The 21,377-nt window shown below is 42.0% G+C and overlaps 1 protein-coding gene across 2 annotated transcripts in view; it reads right to left on the reverse strand.

Moving 5' to 3' along the window:
• Positions 1 to 3,741: 3,741 nt before the first annotated feature.
• The window catches only part of babam2 (BRISC and BRCA1 A complex member 2), an 84,389-nt gene continuing 66,753 nt past the window's right edge, over positions 3,742 to 21,377 (reverse strand). For both annotated transcript variants that reach the window (XM_086127690.1, XM_086127691.1), the window contains exons 8-12: positions 18,013 to 18,112; positions 7,785 to 7,855; positions 7,574 to 7,656; positions 7,296 to 7,449; positions 3,742 to 6,309 (exon numbers count right to left, since the gene is read on the reverse strand). In XM_086127690.1, the coding sequence (XP_085983816.1) occupies positions 6,246 to 6,309; positions 7,296 to 7,449; positions 7,574 to 7,656; positions 7,785 to 7,855; positions 18,013 to 18,112 (472 nt within the window). In that variant the 3' untranslated portion in view covers positions 3,742 to 6,245. The remainder of the gene's footprint in view (positions 6,310 to 7,295; positions 7,450 to 7,573; positions 7,657 to 7,784; positions 7,856 to 18,012; positions 18,113 to 21,377) is intronic.

Below are 21,377 nucleotides of genomic sequence, written 5' to 3' on the forward strand. Positions count from 1 at the left end.
TTTTCCATTTTCTTGAACTTCAATTGTAACTTGAAAGCAGCCACATGGGTCTGTCCTGTCCAGAGCAATCAAAAAATGCACATCTTACATCAGGGGATGTCGTGAAGGCAAGGGCTTGTGTTTGCTTTGGTGAGAGCACTGAAAACTGTAAACTCGAGGTCATGTGCGGGAGGGAGTCTCACCGAGGCCTTCTCATTTGTTGAAGAATTCAGTAGCGGAGGATTTTAACCCTTTCAGGGACAGCGGGTCACTACAGTGGACAGCTCATTATGTTATCGGGTTACAGGGTGCATGAAAGGGTTAACTTGATGTGGAGGTTCAATGAACACCTCCTCTGTATGGGTCATTGTTTTGCGTAAAATATGAAAGTGCCTCGTTGTGATAAATAGTCGCAGAGAATCCGTATGCAGCTTTGACAAAAATAGCAGCGCAAGCATTACCCTTGTAATTAAGCAGACATCACTCTCCGCTGCGACGAGTCTAACTTTAAGCCTAAATCGCTGGCGTGGCATCATGTCAAAACCATCTCATTTCAGGAAAGCAAAAACAAAGGCAAAGAGAGCAAAACATTTTCAACACTTTCGGTCAAGAATCAAAAAAATAAAATCAAAATAACAGAGCTGCCTGTGACCAAATGTTATGGGGTTGAGTTTTCTTTTGAGTGGGGACGGACGGACAATCAAAACCAAAAAGAGGTGATAAATGCACCGATTGAGCAGCAATATCGCATTCCACGTTGCTTCTGAATCTTCCCAGCTCTCCTACTGTTTGCTCGTCGTCTAACCAGTTGCCAAACAAGGGATGGGACTTGTGAAAATTACTCCCTCGTTTTAGCAAAGTTCCTGAAGTCCATCGAGGCGTGACCGCTATGAGTGTGCTGGCAAGGGCCCAGCAATTGATTTACCGGCCTTCTGCTCAGGCGTGCCGGTTTCTTAAGAATCCAATTAGAGGGACAGGATGGAGCCACAAAGAGCCAATTTTTCCACAGATCATATCATTCATGTACTACTGTCAGTTTATCCCAACAGTTTGAGCAAAGCATTTCAAATGTCAATACTTTGGCCCTGGAATTGATGACCTCTATCCATCCATCCATTTTCTATTCCGCTTTTCCTCATTAGGGTCTCAGCCTTGCTGATTTGGAACTTATCTCAGGTGATGTACGGCGCAGAGGCTTTTGGACAATCATTCACACTTAACACGTATGGCCAGTCTACAACGAATCAAAACTGCAACTTCGGAACTGTGAGGCAGCCCGGATGATTCTTATTTGTTCTAAAATATATACTTGGAGTTAAATTGGAGGTCAAAAAGTGTCACAGAAAGGGCTCTCGATCCACGCTTTGGAGGAGAAGCGGTGGTGAGTGATGCCGACAGCCAACTATGTGCACAGAACGGTAACTCATTCCCGGGCTTTAAGTGATCCTGTTTCACACACTTGTCACTACTTCAGGCAGGCAGGTCCTTACTGCCTCCAAGCTAGCTGCTTAGAGCGCTGTCACCAGTGCACTTAAAATTCATCAAATGCTAATGTTCATGTTCGCCAGCTCCCTTGAGCTATAAGAACACCTGCTTCTGGGCAGCACACCATCACTGATTAATTAAGTGTAGCTTTGGTGAATTCGAGTGTCCTTTCTTCCACCTCAAGCCATGCAATAGAAGAGGAAGACTCCCAATACAAAGTGCAAACGGAGCACAATCACCCGTTCAACCTTTGAGGAGAAAATGACCATCGCATCCTCCATTGCTCCTCGAATTATGTCTACGGGCCCAGCAAAGCGTGAAGTATGCCAGACCACACACACACACACACACACACACACATCAATTTAATCAGGCCGTGTCCAAAGATCCCAAGTTAATTATTCCAACCTTTAATGATTCCATCCGACTGCCATTGAGATCTGTTAAAGGAGCCCGGATTAGTGGATCTGTGGAGTATTAGCCGGGAGGGCTGGCAGACCTCTGCTCTGCGATTTAGGAGGGGCTGAGAGGCATCTTCAAAAGGTAACTCGAGCAGCACCTCCGCAGGATCATTACAGCGGATGAATCCATGTTCGTTTGTATCAAAGGTGATCCGCGTTAGCGGGTGGAAGGCTAAGTAAATGTGACTTAAGCGTCGCAAAGGTGACATAATTAAAGACACGTTGCAGGGGATTGTTTACAAGTTACTTAAAGGGATTATGTCAGATCGGTTCAACGTCAAACCCAGTGATGAACTTTAAGACAGAATGCGCTCCCTACGGAAACAAAGTAGGTCACTAAATTCTCAGCACAATGTCAGTCTCTATTCAAAGAAACGTTGAAGGCTGAATCACTCCTCTTGATATTTCATCCAACATAAACCCGGGATTGACTTTGACAAAGTTCACATTCTGGACTCTCAAACCAGACGTGGATGAGTCCAGCAAATCAGCCGCAAACTTTGGAGTGCAAAGTTGCAATGTTGAAAGTCGACTGTCAAGTCAAACTCCTCTTTCAAGATCGCAGGCCATCCTCCTGACCCGCCTCTGAACCCCACCGCCCAGTGGCAAAGCCGACTCTCCGAAAACGCGAGCGGCTCGTCCCTCGGCTGACAAAAGCAATATTTTGTAAGCAGGTCAGCAAAGGTTACAAAAAGAAACATGGAGCCGGGCAGTTAAAAAAAAAAAAAAAAAAAGACAAAAAGAATCTTGCTTTTTAATTATTTGATTAAGAGCCTTGATGCTATGAAATGCCCCAGAAACATTCAACCGAAAGTTCTCAATTAGACGTGACAGTTGCTGCATTACCAACAATAAATATAGCAAAAGGCTGTGCCTAAGGACAGCAAGGACCCCGATCTATGACCCTCATTTTTAATGATGAAAACAAGCAAGCGCGCACACACACGCTGCCTCACATGACGTGCGCGTGCGCACACACACACACACATACACACACCCACACCCACACGTACACAACCTCTGCGCCATGGCTCCTTACTAAACAAAGGACTTGAGGGCTTGAAAAGAGCAGTCCCTGTGTACACACTAAAGTATACCTTTACACAAGTGGAAGAGCAATATTTGTATGGAAACGCACATTGGACAAATAAATGAATAATCACTAATAACATCATAATAACAAAATAATACAACTTATTCTTATTATTATTCTTTTTAGACACATAAATAGTAGAAGAAACGATCATTCTTGACTCCTTTGTACGGTTTCCCAGTCATAACAGCCCTCCAAGGGAAATGGTAACTACAATGTGGCCCACGATGAAAATGAGTTTCACAATCTCTGATGACATCATGTGTGTAGTTGTTGAACAACTTCGAATTGCTGTGCTTTGCATGGAATCATTTGGAATCATTTAACACTGAAGAATAATTTCTCAAAGTTTGTATTTTTAATTTTGACATCGGCTACTTTCGTCGCCCTTTAAAAAAAAAACGCGGCTCCTCAAAGTTTGTTTTGAAAGAATTGTGCTGCATTGAGTTCAGACTTTTTTTTTGTTGCATCACTCACAGGTTTTCACTTCGGTGTTACTTTTTCCACTTGGTTTTTTTTTCCTCAGTTATATTAGCAGTTTGCCATTTTGCTCATATTTATGTGTATACAACAGTGCGCTCTATAGCATGAATTCTACAGTAACAGGATCAATCAAGGAGAACTCAACAACACGTTATCAAGTGACACGAGTGAGACACGTTTTATATGGTCAAAATAAGCACATGCAACACACCGATGAAATAAACGCAGAAGAGGGTGGAATTATTTCAATGCTTAAATATTTTATTTGACAGAGACTATCAGCAAACTAGTCAAATATTGTGCCTACAGTTCCGTCAATGAATTCCATAAGGTTCCGTAAATGACAATGATACAGCAAAGTTTGGACACGATGTCCATCGAACCCCACAAATACGTTATACGGACAAAAGTGAGGCCCTTATCCTTCTTTTTATTTTTATTTTAAATACTGTCCGTAGAGTCCTTCACATGGCTTCCTGCTGTGCATTATTACTGTGAGAGGTCATAACACAAGGAAAAAGAAATGTGAGATAGTGTGAGCACACAGACGTGAGATTTTACACCCCATCACATCAGAGTTTCTGCCAAAAAATGCACTTCGCAGCAACAACCTATTATTATTTACAACCAGCTAGAACCAGTTCAGCCTGATCCCTCATGTGCTATTTGCTAAGGTGCCATCTCATCATGTCCCCAGCTGGACAAGGTTTTACCTGTAGTCTGTGCAGTGCTTGGGTAACACAACGTAAATGTGACCTGCCACAGCAAAATGAGTCACATTAACTCATATATTTTTTTTTAAATGAGGTTTTGGCATGATCAAAAAGAGAATGATCTCAGCTTTCCAATGATATATCAACCGCTGCGCTAGGCTACTTATTACATCATTATTACTCATTACGTCATTACCGCAGCTATGAATAGGTCGATACGACATGCACACTTAGAGCTGCGTGTCTACGGCGACACTAAGCTAGGAGAGTCAAAGTTGTGAATTCTGTGTGTGGACGTCAAGAAAACAAAAGGTCAAAGGATGCCCGCACGCCGCGCTGCTTATGGCTGCATACAACGCCATACAATTACGGCAACGGTGATGCACCTTCACAGTAATAATGTTTTTGCCCCCCCCCACCCCAAATTCTATATATTGATAGCACACGCTTTGGAATTGACAAAAAAAGTAAACTGCATGAAAATCGGTTGAGAAACAAGTTATGACTTGTTTTCAATGTCCAAGCAGTGTCTTCGATAGGAAAGTCCTCCCTGCCAACATGGCCGCCAACATAAGCATGATGGTTAGCTCACTGGTGTATATCCACCTATCACGCTATTTGACCAGAAAGCAATAGACAATAAATCAGAGGCCAACATTTTGAGGTCATGAACGCTAGCACAGCAGCTGCTGCTATTTGGGATGTCCCAATCCGATCACGGCATTTTCAGCTGATTTGGGATCAGGGCAGAGCATTTTTTTTTTCATTTCCTAAATGTTTAAAGGTCACAAATTGTCCCAATAATCCAAAACAATAATAGTTTCATTTGACTTTGTACATTACACATCGTTCCTTTTTATTTTTATGTTGGGGTAGGTGTCAGAGTGAGAGTAAGAGCGCCACACATGCACGCACCACGAAGCACAGAGGCATGTTTGCCTGCGCACAACGTGCGCTGCAGCACAACGTAAATTGTATTTTGAGCAACAAGGACACGCGAACGATGTGAATGCATGCTCTTTTTTTGCGATGGTTTTGCCAAGGTATCAAAATGGGACTTGGTATCGGCGGATATTTAACGTGGTATCACACCGCGCTGCGAAGACGTTGGCGGTTGCCATGGTGTTCACCAGACGTTGTAACGGTCGCAAACAGTTTTTCTTGTCGCAAAGCAATGATTAATGTTCAAAATTTGACGCAGACAAAAAAAAAGGCATCATTCGCTACGTGCACAAACACTCGCAAACGTTCTCCACTCAGTGCGATATGGGCTTTAAAACCAAAGACTCGAAAATGTGTTTGAGTCATCCCTAGTTGCACTGCGTGGTAATTGTTTTGGAAAAATCCTGTTGATTCACGGTCAAATATGAGCTCATAATGATGTAGAATTATTCAAATGAGTATGAAATGAACGAAAAGGCCCTGTCAGCTATGTACTGACGCCGTATGTTGGGGATTCTCCACGTGAATATCAACTACAAGACTAAAGTAATGAGCGATTCTTTTGCTTTATTTTTGAGATAATTCTCTTCATGACGTGAAACAATCCACAAGGTTTATGACGTGAAAATTTCAAAAGTTTGACCCACCTATTGCCTCATATCTCAGGATCTACCTGAGCAAATTGCAACTCACTTTGCAATGGAGGTTCACTAATGCAAAAGGCATAGCCTAAGCCCGAGGAGAAGAGTCAGAAATGTTGCTCTTTGCGTCCTGACTCTTTCATTCAAGCTTTTCTGCCAGTATACAGAAAATCTCCACAAATAGTCAGTGAAGGGAGGGGAGGGGGGGGCTTTTCTCATAAGAATTTAGGAGTGTTAGAACAAGTAACAAACAGATTTATTTTTAATGGTGGATGTGCTGAAAAGAAGATTTTGCATATCAAGCATTTCCACAGCAAATTGTAATAATTTTCAGCGAACACCTCATTTTGGAATACGTTTTTACAGGATTTGAAGTCCACGCGCGCACACAGGAGCGTACGCAGGAACGCAGCGGCATGTAGCAACGCATTCACAAGGCCGCAGGGAACTAGAGTTTCCCGTTGGCAAAGGCTCCTTCTTGGAACTGCGGGATGAAGGTCTTGAAGTAAGCCCTGGGGAAGAGAAGGAGAGGGAGGGGAGGAGATCCTCTAAGATCATTGCATATAAAACACTGTTTGTGAATGAAAGGCTGGATTTAAACAAAGAAGCAAGATGGCTGGCGAATGCTGATGAAAATGTGTTCAAAATTGGGACCTGCACAGTAGTGATGAAATACGGGCGCACGTGAGTGAGAAACATTGTCTTTCCGATGGCAGATGAAAATCAAGGCTTTTCCAGAGACTTTTGGAAACATTTCCAGCTTCATGCAAGCTAACCGTTACGTAGATCACAACTATCAAACTCGAGGCCCGGGGGCCAGATCCGGACCGCCACGGCATTTTATGTGGCCCGCGGCAGCAAATCGAGCATGTCACCTTGCACGATGCTTGCGAAAATCTCGACCAAAATTTTCATATATAATAAGAGACACATTGTAAGCATTTTCTTAGAGCCAAACCCATCATTACAGTGACTTCAACAAAAGCTGGAGAAACCGTTATTGACTTTTTAATTTGGTTTCAGTCATAACGACCCTCCAATGAGTTTGACACCCCTGCCGTAGATGGTTCACAGCAGGCATTAATTACTTCTTGACAAGAGCAAACTAAAAAATAGTGTGTGTGTGTTTTTTGTTTTGTTTTTTGTCGGGTGCAGCAGCTTCAACTAACACCTCCAGTCTCCGTACACTGATTCTATTCAAGGTTGGCTGACTTGCGATTTTCACTTGGAGAAGTCATTTTGTAATTTTTCCATCCCGCAGTGTGAAACAGCGGGACCCAACTTTTCTCGGGGGACTGAGCCCGACTGTGATTCGCTAATTTTCGCAAATAATTGATGCTCCCCAGCAAGATATTAAAATTGCCAACATTAATGGTTCACTTAGTGAGCATGAATGTCTTCGTTCAGACCTTTGTCACCGGCCTCAGAATCTCATGACAATTGTCCAACATAATTTCCACACGGCCTGAACAACACACGGAATGACATTTGTTCTTACTTTGCCCTTTTGGCCATTTCATTGCCGTCCCAGCGTGGGCTGTAAGGATACGACTTCTGCACTTGAGAATAAAGCTGCCCGCTGCTGGTGAAGTGGTACACGGACTGGAACGTGAGGGTGGGCTGGTCTCTGGGGAAGTACAGTGGAAGATCCACTGCGAAGGAGAGGAAGAACACAATGAGGACATTTATCGATAAGGTTGCGCCGTGCGGTTTGTTATCAAAGCTTCACATTAGGGTGTCGTGTTTTTTTTTTTTTTCCTTTTGTGATGCTCCTACCGTGTACTAGGAAGCAAAAGTCTTTCCACATGAGTAGAAGGGTAAGCTTTGTAAATCCCTCGGCATCATACTCCACCACTCCCCTGCAACACACAGAGTCACACACTGATTATGTATACACCATGGAGTCTCATAAAAGATTAGAGGCAGAGACAAATGAATGGCCGCTCAAGCGTTGAGTAGAGGACATGATCCTCGCTTGTTAACTCACATTCCAAAGTGACTGAGGAATGCAGCAATGTACTCCCGCCTCTTGTGGTAGCCTTGGATGACATACTGCACCTTGGCGGAACAAAACGGGGATTACTTGAAAAGCAAAACAGTGACAATGACAGATGAGGCTTCACACAAGTAATTAGACTGCATTTGTGTCATCTGAAACCAACGGGTCAAGGGTTTTGGGATACTCAGGATGATGTCATCATTTTGAAAATGTCATCATGCTTTGAAAAGAACCAGCTCTCATTCGGATTTTGTCATAATTTTATTTTGAACACAAAAACTATTTCCTAGAACTCGTCGCAAACATACGTTTATACAATTTATTGCTGAATAATATCATGTGTCTGGCGGATGCAGAGGGTGCCAGACGCCACCCCCACCAAATACCTCACCACCCCTGTTGCCACCCCTACAGTTGGCAATGAATCTCTCGCTAATAAATGACTACATGTGAAAGGAGTACTCAATAATTTTTTTTTTGAGTACCTCGGGTATGAAAAAAAAAATGATGAGGAATTTTCTCTGCCTCGGGCTGTTATTTTATTGCGTAGCTCAAGGGACGCACCGGTACATCGCGCTTTATCATCTATGCGAGGGAAGGAGGCAGAAGAAGTCTCACCAATTGGATTCAAGGAGTGGCAATATGGCGACAACGCCAGAGAAGACAAATGTGAGGGGGGGGGGGGAGAATGACAGAATACTGAAAAAGCGGGAGCATTTCTAAACTGAGCAGCAAATACCAGTGACGCGTCATCGTTGGAACACGGACCTTGCATATCAACAGCACGTCTCTCAATCGCGTCAATCTTGCAACATCTTTGCCAAACACACACACATGCACGCACACACACACACACAAAGAATGCAGCGAAAGAGCCGAGACAAGGTAGAGTTAACGCGGCACAAATCAGCGAGATTAAGCCGATGTACAATGTTCGCCCTGTGGACGGCTACGTTTGTGTTAACTGTGACTACCGTCGTCAAAGTTGTGGCCAGTCGTAATGATTGTGACAATTACAGCATGCTTGCGAATATAATGTGACCTCATTCATGGTGCTTGTCATATTAAGAGGGAGACTTTTGCTCAATGTTTGCAAACAGTCTCAGATGAGCAATGACGAACACTTCACAGTGGACTCATGAAAGCCTTTGAGGTTGTGCTCATATTGAATCTTTGGATCAGTCATGGTTCAAATGGAGCATTTTTCTGATTTATGGATTTTTTTTTGGGGAGGTGGGATTAAACTTAATGACCAAACAAAATGAATACGCTGTTTACATGGGACAGGACCTTTTCCGATCTGCCGTTCATGTATGTTTGCTGCAACATAATAGACAACAGCGGTTTTACAGCCATGTGACACGCGGAGATCGATGTAATCATGTGATTGATAAACATGGAGTTCATTCATCTACACACCCAATTCCCAAAAAGTTAATTATGATTTTGCAAATATTCACTCATTTTAATTTCACTCATTTGATGCCAGCGGCCCATATGTACAAATTCTTTTTTCATGGAGAAATTCAGCAGCTGTGGCTTCAAATCAGGTGAGCTTTGTAGCCTAGAAATTATGCTATTTAATTTGATTTGTACAGTAATCCCTCACTATTTCGCAGTTCGTTTATCGCGGCTTCAGTGCAACGTGGATTTTTTCAAACATATTCATAAAAAAAACAAACAAAAAAAATTGTTTTTTACTATATATACATGGAGTACAGTACTGTATATGTTGCTCTATGTGACTCACTGTTGTTTTGCAGCTTCTCGTGGACCGTTTGCGGACTTTTTGCGACTTAAAAAAAATAAATATATTTTTACCTGTTATATGTTTATTGGTCGCGCTACTTCGCAGATTTTCGTTTATTGCGGGTGGTTTTGGTCCCCATTAACCGTGATAAATGAGGGATTACTGTATTTGAAATTGCCACACTGAAAATGTTCCCAGACTTTAAAATAAATTGCTGCGATGCACAATGCGTATTTAAGAAACCTGATAAGATGATAAGCTGTCCACTGTAGTAACCGCTGTCCCTGAAAGGGTTAAATTAACCCCACAATTCTCCTCAGTAGGATTGCGGGCCGGCTATAGTCCATCCTGACTTAAGGTAATGTTCTCGCATACTCCCTAAACTGGTCACCAGTCAATGTCAATTCAACACTGACGGGCTGTTCAGGATGTTCAAGGAGATGTTTTATATCAATATATTCTATTTTGTCAAAAATCTTTGCCATTATTTACGCAGCACATTTTCATGAGCAATTTAACAGTGTTAATCTTGGAAGTGACAGTAAAGAGTGATTCAAAACTTGCTTCAGGGGCATTTTGGCCACTGTGTCAAAGAAAGAAAAATAGACGCTGAGAAGCATTCAGAGTGAACTTGCCCAGAATGTCAACAAAGCTCTGGCTGGGAGAAACATTAACAGGGGTCAAGATTGTAACGGTTGCACACACCTGCACCAAAGTCTTCATTTTAACACCTGGCAGTGAAATAAGATGTTCAATTTAAAGCTTGACCAGTTTAATCTCATTTCAACAAATATTCCCATACATTTCATGGAGAGCTTTCATGGTCTTTAAAAATGCATTTTGATTTATTTCATGAGCAAGGCCAGGCAATCTTCTAATTGTGTGTGTGTGTGTGTTTTAAATCAAGTTCGACTTGCAAACTGACAAGGTGCACTTATCAAGTGAATAATTTTAAAGCATGGTTAGCCATTGAACAGGTGAGAATGTCAAGAGCCAGCCAGACAACCATGAAGGGGACTGTGCTTCAGACAAACAGTGAGGCCAAAATGATTACCATAATAACAATCAGGCAACAGCAAAAACAAACAAAACAAAACAGTTTTTCACGAACCAGGTCCTTTAATTAGGACATTTTATTTCTCCATAAGTGGTATAAATGGAAGTTTAGAAGGGGCCGTAAATGAGTGAGGATGAGTGTGACAAATATATATATATATATATATATATATATATTTTAAGTCATCTTTTAAAGACCATTTTACTTGCGTGCTTTACCACAGTCTCCTTCCAGAGGATGCGTGTTGCTGGAATCCTTTTTCCATTAGGCATTTGCCCCCAGCAGAACAATAAAAAGGGCGCCGGAAGAGCGAGCGTGGAAGTGGCGCAAAGGTTGTTTTGTTTTGTTTTTTATTTTGTCACACTTCCACTCGAGGAGCTTTCCTGCCGCTCCGTGCCACTGTTCTACTTCAGGAAGAGAACCTACATTACTTCCAGCCTTGCCGCCAATCACTGCCCCGACGCGCAGAAAAAGTGGTTAAAATTGCACGACTGTCTGTGTCTTATGTGTTGTGTTGTATTATTTTGTTATTTTATGTTCACTGTTCTGTTGATGGCGGTGCGGGCACCCGCAGCGGCTCCTCTCTCTCCTGTGGTTGCACTGTGTTTGAGAGGAAAGAATTTCATTTGTGCTGTAGGTTGCACATGGACCATATTTGACAATAAAAGCTGAGTTGACTTGATGATAGTTAAAAGACAAATGCTACCTTTAATTCCAAAGAGGCCTGTTCAATTTTTGACAGACTTAGGGGGTCACTACATCATTCGAGGCCAATATAAGCAAGTTCAAGCAGTCCAAGAAATCAAACACTCTAATTCTGTGTCATCAGGGACAATGTAATTTACCTCGGTACAGTAGCCCATTCAACTAGATTTCACACGACGACAGCAATTGTAAAAAGCTATGTTTACACTAGTGGATGTTCTGGTGGCCACGGCAGCCCTGTTTGCCCAAAAAGTACTGTACTGAGTTATTTGGGCATGTTTTCCTCCAAATTCAAGTTTTCTTATGGTCTATCTGTGACAAGCCGAAGAGGAAGGGGCGGCCGTTCCCTCTCGGCCTGTCATGTTCCGATGGTGTTGCTGATGTTTCTCACATTCTGTCAAGGACAAAATCTGTCCAGCTTTGGAAACATGTGGGTGGCTCCATCAGACTTGAATGAAGCTCTGCTGTCGGGCCTGACTATACATCTGTGTCACCTTTTTTTTTTTTTTTAAACATAGCAGTGAGAACAGAACATTCAGTGAGCCTGCTTTCAGTGGTTGGACAATGGCAAAGATGTAGACAGAGTTATGCCTGGCTTTGACCTGCAACTACTGCACTGCTCTAGTAACTCAATACAATATGGATGAATTATGCAATTTTCTAGCGCCAATCTGAGCCTCCTCTTGCAAAAGCTGTTTCACATGCATGCTGAGTGACTCAGCTCCCTGATCAATTGTTTACAAGGGGACAACACATGCATCTTTTTAGCTGTTCTCAAAAGCAGCAAGACCACAGACACAAATGCATGCTGAAATGCTGTTTTTTTGTGGTATAAACATGAGGTTGTTAAAAAATTAACTAGAGAGAATGGGTAAGAATAAACAACTGCGATAATAAAGTTACACATGTGAGCACACCCACTTATTTCTGGGGATGTGGCTATGTTCAGAATTAACCAATCACATTCAAAGTCACGTTAAATGGTCATCAGCACTCACCTGCCACCATTCATAAAGTGACTCAGATTCACCCCAAATAAAGTTCAGGTGTTCTAGTAGACCTTTCCTGACATTTTTATGCCGTTTTATAAAGGAGTGGACAAATCCAGATGTGTCACACTGATAGACGCCTACCCCAAAAACGAGTGCGAGAAAAATATCCCACATTGGTGCATTTTCATTCGTCTTAAATTATTGTTTTGTTTTTTTCAATTGAGGTGTATAGATTTTAGGCCACACTAATGGTGGATGAATGCTGAAATCATTTATCATTGTCTTATGTTTTAAATACCACAAGAACATGGCCAAAGGGATGTCTAGACTTTTTATATCGACTGCATGTGTGGATGGCTGCTTCCAGTTCCAGGGAAGTGACTATGACTAACTTTCACACTCATACTACCCCCCACTCCTCCCCAAAAAAAGAAAAATTCCCACCTCCACGTATTGTGAATAGTTGGTTTGCTGTTGCCTTGAGCATTGAGTGATGCAACACAGGTGATGTGGGTCTGGAGGTGTTCTCTTCGGCTCACACCCAAGACTGCATCCAAATGCACATCTATTTGCCGTCCTGTTTGTACTTTGTGTGGGTTGTGTTTGCTTGTGGGTCCGTGCGTGCATGTGTGCATTTGTGTGGCGAAATAACATCACCGGAAGTGCTTGGATGCTTGGAAAATGGATGGAATAAATAATTGACATCAGCCTGACATCTGATGTCATAGGCAGATGTGAATCTTCGCTGATGAGATTTGGTCAAATAGATGTGAACGCAAAATGCATTTGCCAGTTACCGTAAAACTGATCAAAACTTTATTTCGACCAACAGGGAGGGAGAGGACTTGAAACTAACTGAGCCTTTGGAATGAATTTTATGTCAGCTGTCATGCAACAAACACAATTTCACTGAGGCTGATTACTGTGAGACTGATGGAAATGGTTGAGTGTACTCCAAGTTGGGCTTTTACAATCGACAACTGGAGGGCAAGCAGGAAGTAGGGAGAAGGACGTTAAAGTAACAGGATGAAAGTTAACAGAAACTGAGGGACTACTTGAATTCTGCGGCAATAAAAGACAGGTGGCCCGAACAGAAACGCAAATCTAAAGTGGCTCTTTGCATTTTTGCACACCCATGTGGAACAGTATTACCGCAATGATCACTGTAGCTCCAGCTTTGTATACACTTGAACAGTTGTCACTGATCTGTATTCCACAGCACCAGACACTTGAAAGCCCTCAAGGACTTTCTGTACAATTGCACACTTAAACTTGCTCTACAAATACTGCTCCTAAACACTTTAAAAAGTGGTGCAACGATTATCTGCACCAAATGCACAACCGTCAGTGTTGTATTCAACTACTGATCACTTTATCTCTGCTCGATACTTTGCACATTGTCTCACAGCTGTCATTGGGTGGTGCTACTGTACAACGGTACCCTTACATTACGGAAGTCTTTCGATACGTATTTGTCATGTCCTTGCTTATCGTAGTGGCTTGTTATTGATGACACTACTTTAGCCTGTACTACAGGAGACAAATTCCTTGTGTGTTCTAAATACTTGACCAATCAAGATGATTCTGATATCTCATTGGAGCGGCATCAAACAAAAGTTCCAGTATCATTACTTTGACCAATGCAATTTGCCATTCATCACCAAGTTCGACTATCATCCAGTCAGTTAAAGTTCACACTTGCTATTGTAACATTTTCTTTTTGTCTTTTAGTATTAATGATAGCATCCATTTAGCTTTTCTGTATGTGAATTCCGTTTCCTTTCGGTAGTTTCATACAGTTCTGCCATAGACGTTGACTCCGTTTTCCTCCCATTTGTTTTGCTGTGCAATTTTTGACACAACTGACTGTGAACAACTAACATATTTTGCAACATTTGGCAGGGATTTATCTTCTTTCAGAAGTTTGATAATAGTAGCGATGATCACTATGGTTTACCTGCAGACTAACAAGACTAATCTGACGCAAGTGCTTGTTTTAGAAAGGAAATTAACGGGTTGATTCCAAAGGATTTCCCCTGTGCTTAGTCTAAACAAATTACTGTAAATTCCGGGCTACAGACCGCACCTGATTAAGAGCCGCATGCTCAGATTTATGAAGAAAAATCAATTTTGTAATTATATGCGCCGCACCGTATTATAAACCGCTGGCCAATGAATAGGCGAGGGTTTGCTTCTGCCTGGAGCAGGCGGCAGGGACGCAGGCGCTCCGCCTTCGGGTGAGGCCGCGGACGCGTTCCCCCGCTGAACCCCCGCAGAAAAAAAAGCAACCATTTCTTAAAGTTAAAATAATCTCCATATTTTTATGAGCATGATAAATGCATTTGCACAATGAAATTACGCTGAAACACATAATAAGAGGCCAGACAAAGAGAGATCTTGATGCGCATTTGCGTAATTACAAGGAGAAATGCTGCAGTCCACTTGGCTTTAAATAGAATAATGCAAATCATATAAATGGGAAAAGATGTATGAAATTATTTCTATGGTCAGCCGCTTAAAAATGATCATCTTGGCAGCTTTAGTTAGGCCCGATGCTGCGCAGCTCAAAACACAGGTAAAATGTGTTGTCTCGTGGCCGCATGTTTTCAGTATGACGGAGGAGTCACCTTTTTTAATTACAGTCCGAGTGAGAGGCAAATCAAATGTCAGAGGGTCTTCGTCCATATTTATTATTTCATCTGGGCTGATGGAATTCTCCGCTATCTTTGTTTGTGTCAATGTGCGGAACAAAGCAAGTTTGTCCTCGTAATTGGGAGGGAGCTGCTGACACAACGTCGTGCGTGCCCAAATAGGCAGGCTTTTCTGTTTCATGAATCTATAACACCACAACGGCCCACCTTTAAAACCTTTAAAGGTTGTCTTTTTACACTGGCTCAGTTCTTGCCGGAGCCTCCACCTTCGCATCATCGACTCGTCTATGCCAAGATTACGGGCAGCAGCTTGATTTCCTTCTTTAACTGCCAGAGTGATCGCTTTTAGTTTAAAAGCTGTATCAGATGCTTTTTGTCTGGTATTCTCCATGTTGATCAGGGTTAGAAGAAAGACTGAAATAAGGAAGTTGTGATTACCGGTAATCATACAATTTCATTGGACCCCTGTGTACTACTCATTCATTTTATTGGTCGACTGTTGCCAGGTAACACATTTTTCCCCGCTACGGCAAAAGAGCGGAAGTTGTGATTAGTCATACAATCTCATTGGACCTCAGTGAACTACTCATTCAATTTATTGGTCCATGTTTTTCCCGCGATGGAATTTTTTTTTTAAAAAGCCGCTTCATAATACATGCCGCAGTGTTTAAAGTGTGAAAAAAAATAGCGGCTTGTAATCCGGAATTTACGGTAACTGTTTACTGACAATCAGCGTTTTTTAAAAATTGATTTATTTCCATGTTTCTTAAAACCAGAAAGTTGTCTCATGTCTGTGGTCTGTTTTTTTTCTTCTACCAAATGAAACAACTGAATGTACATCCTCTGACACTAATGATTCAATACATTTTGCCAGGGGCTGTCGATTCACTGTTAAAATGAATAAATAAATAAAATAAAAATAACTAACAAAGAAATTATCTTTATTAGCGGTAGACCTCCTTAGGGCAACAAAACAAGCAAGAATCAATGTCGAGAAAGCCCAAAGGCCAAGTGATTTGTTTCATGACACTTTGGGCTTGGCCTGATGTCAACCCTTCTTCCAAGCAGGTTTTCAAGTTTCAGAAAACAAAGAGGGGTGGGACTGTTTGCAGCTGCTTTATTACAGATGCCCGCAGAAGATATTTGTGTATTGTATAGATTACACAAGAAAAATTGGGAACAAAAATGTTTTCATCAAAACCTGTTCGCGAACTTCTCAAACAATGAGAATCGAAGCTGACCAATGTGAGTAAAGATAATGTCATGTTGAGTTTATATGCTCACAGTCAGTTTAGGGGAGACAGTACAAAGACTATGTAATAGCATGGTTGGGTTCATCATCCGAGTTGCAAAATAGTTGATATTTTGCAATCATGCTGCATGGCAAGACGAGGGTTAAATATTCTGCTCTTGAGCGGTTCTAGTGCTGCTGGAATTAAAGAATTGGTGGGACCCGGGTCATTCAGGGACTCGCTCTCTTGGGGATCCAGGTAAATGGAAAGGATACAGCTGAAGCAATGTTCATTTTGTGTGTGCAAGTTTATGCGTGGCGAGGGATGTTGACTTCCCCCTCGGGATAAATGGCATTGGCATTACACCCAGTCTACACGGCAGACCCACCTGTCAACCTACGGAGACCAAGGAGCGCTCAGACGGCCTGTGGATGTTGGCCAGAGCGCCCACATGAGCAGATGACGGACAAATGTGCATGAATGCACAAACGCAGATCAACACAAACATAGGCTTGACAAAAAGTCATCTTGATTTTGGTGCTTCCTAAACGAAATCTACAAAACTGGCTAGCTCCCCAAGACAAGTTGAGATTCATATTGATAACAATTTCCAAAGTACCAGAAACCCTGCGCTATGGCAACGATCGTACAATTAGCCAATGAGCCATATTCCGAAGGTGCTGCTGAAAATCATATTGCAAGGAATCCAACAAAATATTGTATTGGAAATTTACAAACTACCGATATTCATGAAAGACAGAGGTACAAGAAATGCAATCTTTGTCCTCAATGTTTCAAAAATTTCTTTTTTTAAGGAGAGAACCATACACCCTAACATGACTTCTTCATAACCTTTAGGGATTGATAAAAGGTTAGGAAAAAGAGCAACTGAAGATGCGAAAAGACATCGGAACTGATGACAAGGCCTAAGAATCATTTCAAATCTTGACCGAAACCACACGACATCAATCCACCTTCCAGATAAAACGCTAACCCAAATGGATCAGAATTGTACGAGGGTGTGGAATGTCTCCAGGTTTCTTCACTCTCGACGGTGTTGAGATCCCCGAAGGCAACGTCATCAAAAGAATGCGAATAAACAATATCCGATGCGCCGATGATACGGCCTTTATAACCACATCATAGGACGTTGTCTTTGAACCTGCAGAAGACTCTGCCGAAAGTAAGAGCTTAAGCATCAACTGTAAAAAGACAGGTTATGTGTGGCTCCAAGTCATTACTGGAACCCAAGTTTATACTTACCTCGGGCAATAAAATTTTGGCAAAAATGTCTTCGTTTACTTACCTCTGAGCCACAATAACTGCAGACGGTAGAAGCAAGGAAGAGATCAGAAGAAGAGTTGGTATGCTCAAAGACACTTTTCAATGGCATAAGATCAATGTTCTTATATCAAAAACTGAAGATTGAACTCCATCCAATCAAAACCTTTGTGTGGTCGGGCCTGCTGCATAGAGCTGAAGGAACTAGAGTGTGAGGCGGGCAAAGGAAACCTTTTTGCAAAATTTCCAGCAATTCAGGTCACAACGAGAACTACGGGACGCTGCCGGAGGTTGGGAAAAACTAACATCTTGACAGTTTGTCAAAGCCTGAATCAGGTGACACACTAGAAAAAGCAGAGTAAGACGTTTTTTGCTTTCAGCTATTTTCATAACGACGTGGAATTAAGACCTAAGTCCAAAATCAGCAAGCGGAAATTGTCAGCTTGATACCGACACCAGTAGACAGTACTTGCAAATGTACATCGTTAGTGGTAATTGCTAAAGAAATAAAAATAAAACAATGTTGTGTACAGTGAAAGCATATTTACCTTGTTGGTGAGTAATTGGCAGATTTGGGGGACATAGTCAATCAAGCATCCTCCACTAGGGAATGCTGGGATATGAAGTGCAGAGGCACCGCCCAGAGCACTGTTTAGGGGAGAAAAAAAAAGGATAGTCTGTCGTTAGACATGTCAGGATAAGACAACCTTCGACAAAAAGTAACCTTCACTGACCATTTAGCTTGAGAAAGTGCTTCACATTGGAGACAAACATTCCATAATCAAACAATGACTCAACTTGGGCTTCCACCTTTATTCTCTTCCCTCTTTTTGTATTGACATCATATCTGTCTTGTAACACAGCTTCATTAGTGATCAGCCCATGCTCATTTATTCAGGAACTTTGCTGCTGCGATTCCCCAATGACTAACCAACCGAGGTTGTCACTCCCTCATTTTTTTCTCTCATCTAGGGCAAAATAAAAATGGAATACCCCGAGGACGAGTTAAAGGTCTGAAAGCGCTGCTTAGTGGCTTTTATTGCCTTTTCTGCTGCTGTTGCTTTCTATTTTCATCATATTCTTCATTATAGCAGGATGGTCACGGGCCATTTCAAAATAAGATGTCATTTGAAAGCAAAGAAAATGTAGACAGTTGCTGTTGAAGATCCACAAAAGGATGTATAAAATATCAGTCTGCAAAATGACGCTAAATGTCACATATACCTTGAGGAATGAAAAAACAAAAACAAAAAAACAGTACGATTAGTGTGAACGCTAGTCACATGCCAGTCATGATCCCACAAATTCCCCCAGATGAGCAATTCAATGGCAGATGACAGTACTTTTTTTTTTTTTTGCTAATCTTGATTGACTGCAAACCCGAGGTCAACCCAAAGTTACAGAGAACTGTAACGTATCAAAAATAAAGTATGATTGTGGGAATATGAGGGAGGAGGGTGGAGCACAGAATCATCTGTTTTACCTTGGCGTCATCACCCAAATCTTTATGGGAAACATGTTGTCATAGAGTTCAGCAAAAGGTCAGCAATGACTGGACTCATTGCTCTCAGAGTTGATGCAAGTCTGAATACTCCTCTTTGTCCAACTGCTGGTTCCTCATCTGCTGCTCTGTCATGACATCACATCACACCCTTCGGTTTAACCTGTTTGCAACTCATTCGAGAGAGTGTGTGTGTGTGTGTGGGGGGGGGGGGGGGGTTCTTTTTCAAAGGAAATCCACACGCGCTGGTATGAGGCGGCTTCTTGTCCCTTCTTGAGAATTTCAGAGACTCGTGCACATAATTAGCATTAGCCTGTGCATTTTACCATACACCAACCAACATTCAATTGGAAATTGCTCACAGCAGTGAAAAGACAAGCCTGTGAAAGGGAAAATCTAAATAATGCCCATCTATCCACCCACAGTTCTAAGAATAGCGTTGCATCATTCAAATGGAAATGCAGACCCAGGGAACAAAATACGCAGCGATTTTTTTTTGTGTCAGTTATTTGTGTCAAAGGGTTATGTGCTTTGCTTTTACAACCTTCTTTTAAAAGGAGACGAGTAAGACAGTGGTCATTCGAACGAATAGAGGCCTATCAAAATCCAAAAATTGAATTAAAATCAATTCGCATAGATTATGTGATGAAACAACACGAATCACTGTCATCTTTAATTTTAATGATATATATCCATTCATCTTTGGAACCGCTTTATTCTCACAAGGGTCACGAGGGGGGTGCTGGAGCCTATCCCAGCCGTCTTCGGGCAGTCGGAGGGGGACACCCTGAGCTGGTTGCCAGCCAATCGCAGAGCACACAGAGGTGAACAACCATCCACCCTCACACTCACACCTAGGGACAATTTAGAGCACTGTGTCAAAGTCAAGGCCCGGGGGCCAGATCTGGCCCCCCACATCATTTTATGTGGCCCGCGAAAGCTAATGAAACATGTCAGCTTCCATGATGCTTGCTAAAATCTCTACCAAAATTTTGAATTCTCATAGGTAATAAAAAGCACAGACATATTGTTACCAAACCCCTCATTACAGTAACTTAAACAAACGTGGAATAAACTGTAATTATTGAACTTTTATATGGTTTCAGTCATAATGGCCCACCAAGGGGAACAGGTCACTAAAATGTGGTTCACGATAAAAATGAGTTTGACACCCCTGATTTAGAGTAATAATAATAATAATACATTTTATTTATAAGCGCCTTTCAGGACACCCAAGGACACTTTACAATAACAAAAAACACAAAACAATAGTGTTCAATCAGCCTGCCATCCATGTTTTTGGAATGTGGGAGGAAACCGGAGTACCTGAAGAAAACCCACGCAGGTACTGGAGAACACACAAACGCCACACAGGAAGGCCGGAGCTGGGATCGAACCCACGACCTCTGCAGTGTGAGGTCGACACACTAACCACTCGAGCACCGGGCTGCTTTAAAAAAAATAAAAATAAAATAAAAACCCTCAACGGTTCATTCTTGGGTGAATACCCCAAGAGATTCAAAATGTAAAAACGACATTACACAGCAAAGCGGCGTTCTAATAATATAAATCAAAGTTGGGCATCTTAAGAACAGTTGCGTTACTCATCATCAATCATCAGCTACAAACCTCTGTGTAATTTAACGTGTTATTTTAGAAGAGAACTTCACTGAGTTTAAAATAGTCACGTCATTGCCAAAGTGAGCCGTGTTTTTTAAAAAAAAAGTCCTTTGATGCCCCCCTCATCGTAATCATCACTACTAATTCGCAGAGAGATTATGCCACACACAGCACAGTGAGGCCGACGCACTAACCAGTTACCACCGGTCCGCCGCTGGTAAAGAAGCTGGCCAATATTCAAGGGGAAAACTCCATTTGCAGTTAGGGTTTGAAATTAGCTTTTGTGACACTGGTCGTGGTACTGTTCTGGCACAGTCCATAAGACTGCTCGTTGAATTTCTGGTTACATTACAGGGTCATACAGTGATTCCCAACCGCTGTGCCGCTGTTGGAGAACATTAAGTGTGCCGCTGGAAATGATACAAATTTCACTAAAATGGTCTGAAAATGATTCTGTATTTATGACTAATCATGTATCTTTGGTCATTCATCTCTGCCAGTGACACAGTTACAGGTCAGGATGAGCAATCAATTTTGCCATCGAGCAAAGCTTGCTCCCAAAAACAAATTTGGCATGCAAAAAAGAAAAAAAAAACCCTGACTGCTTGAAACTTGGAAAACTGCGATTGGTGCTATCCCAAGTCCAGATACTTTTTGTGATGTTCGTATTTGGTTGCATGTCGTCAGATTTCTCTAATGTGTGTGTATATCTGCTTTTTGGAAACGTCTCGTCTGAATGATGACGACACGGGGCCTTCCTTTACAGCGACTAAAATGCTGTGTTTGATTGTT

Source organism: Hippocampus guttulatus, chromosome 13 (genome assembly GCF_054856545.1).
Source record: "Hippocampus guttulatus isolate MCC_2025c chromosome 13, RoL_Hgut_1.0, whole genome shotgun sequence".
NCBI lineage: Eukaryota > Metazoa > Chordata > Actinopteri > Syngnathiformes > Syngnathidae > Hippocampus > Hippocampus guttulatus.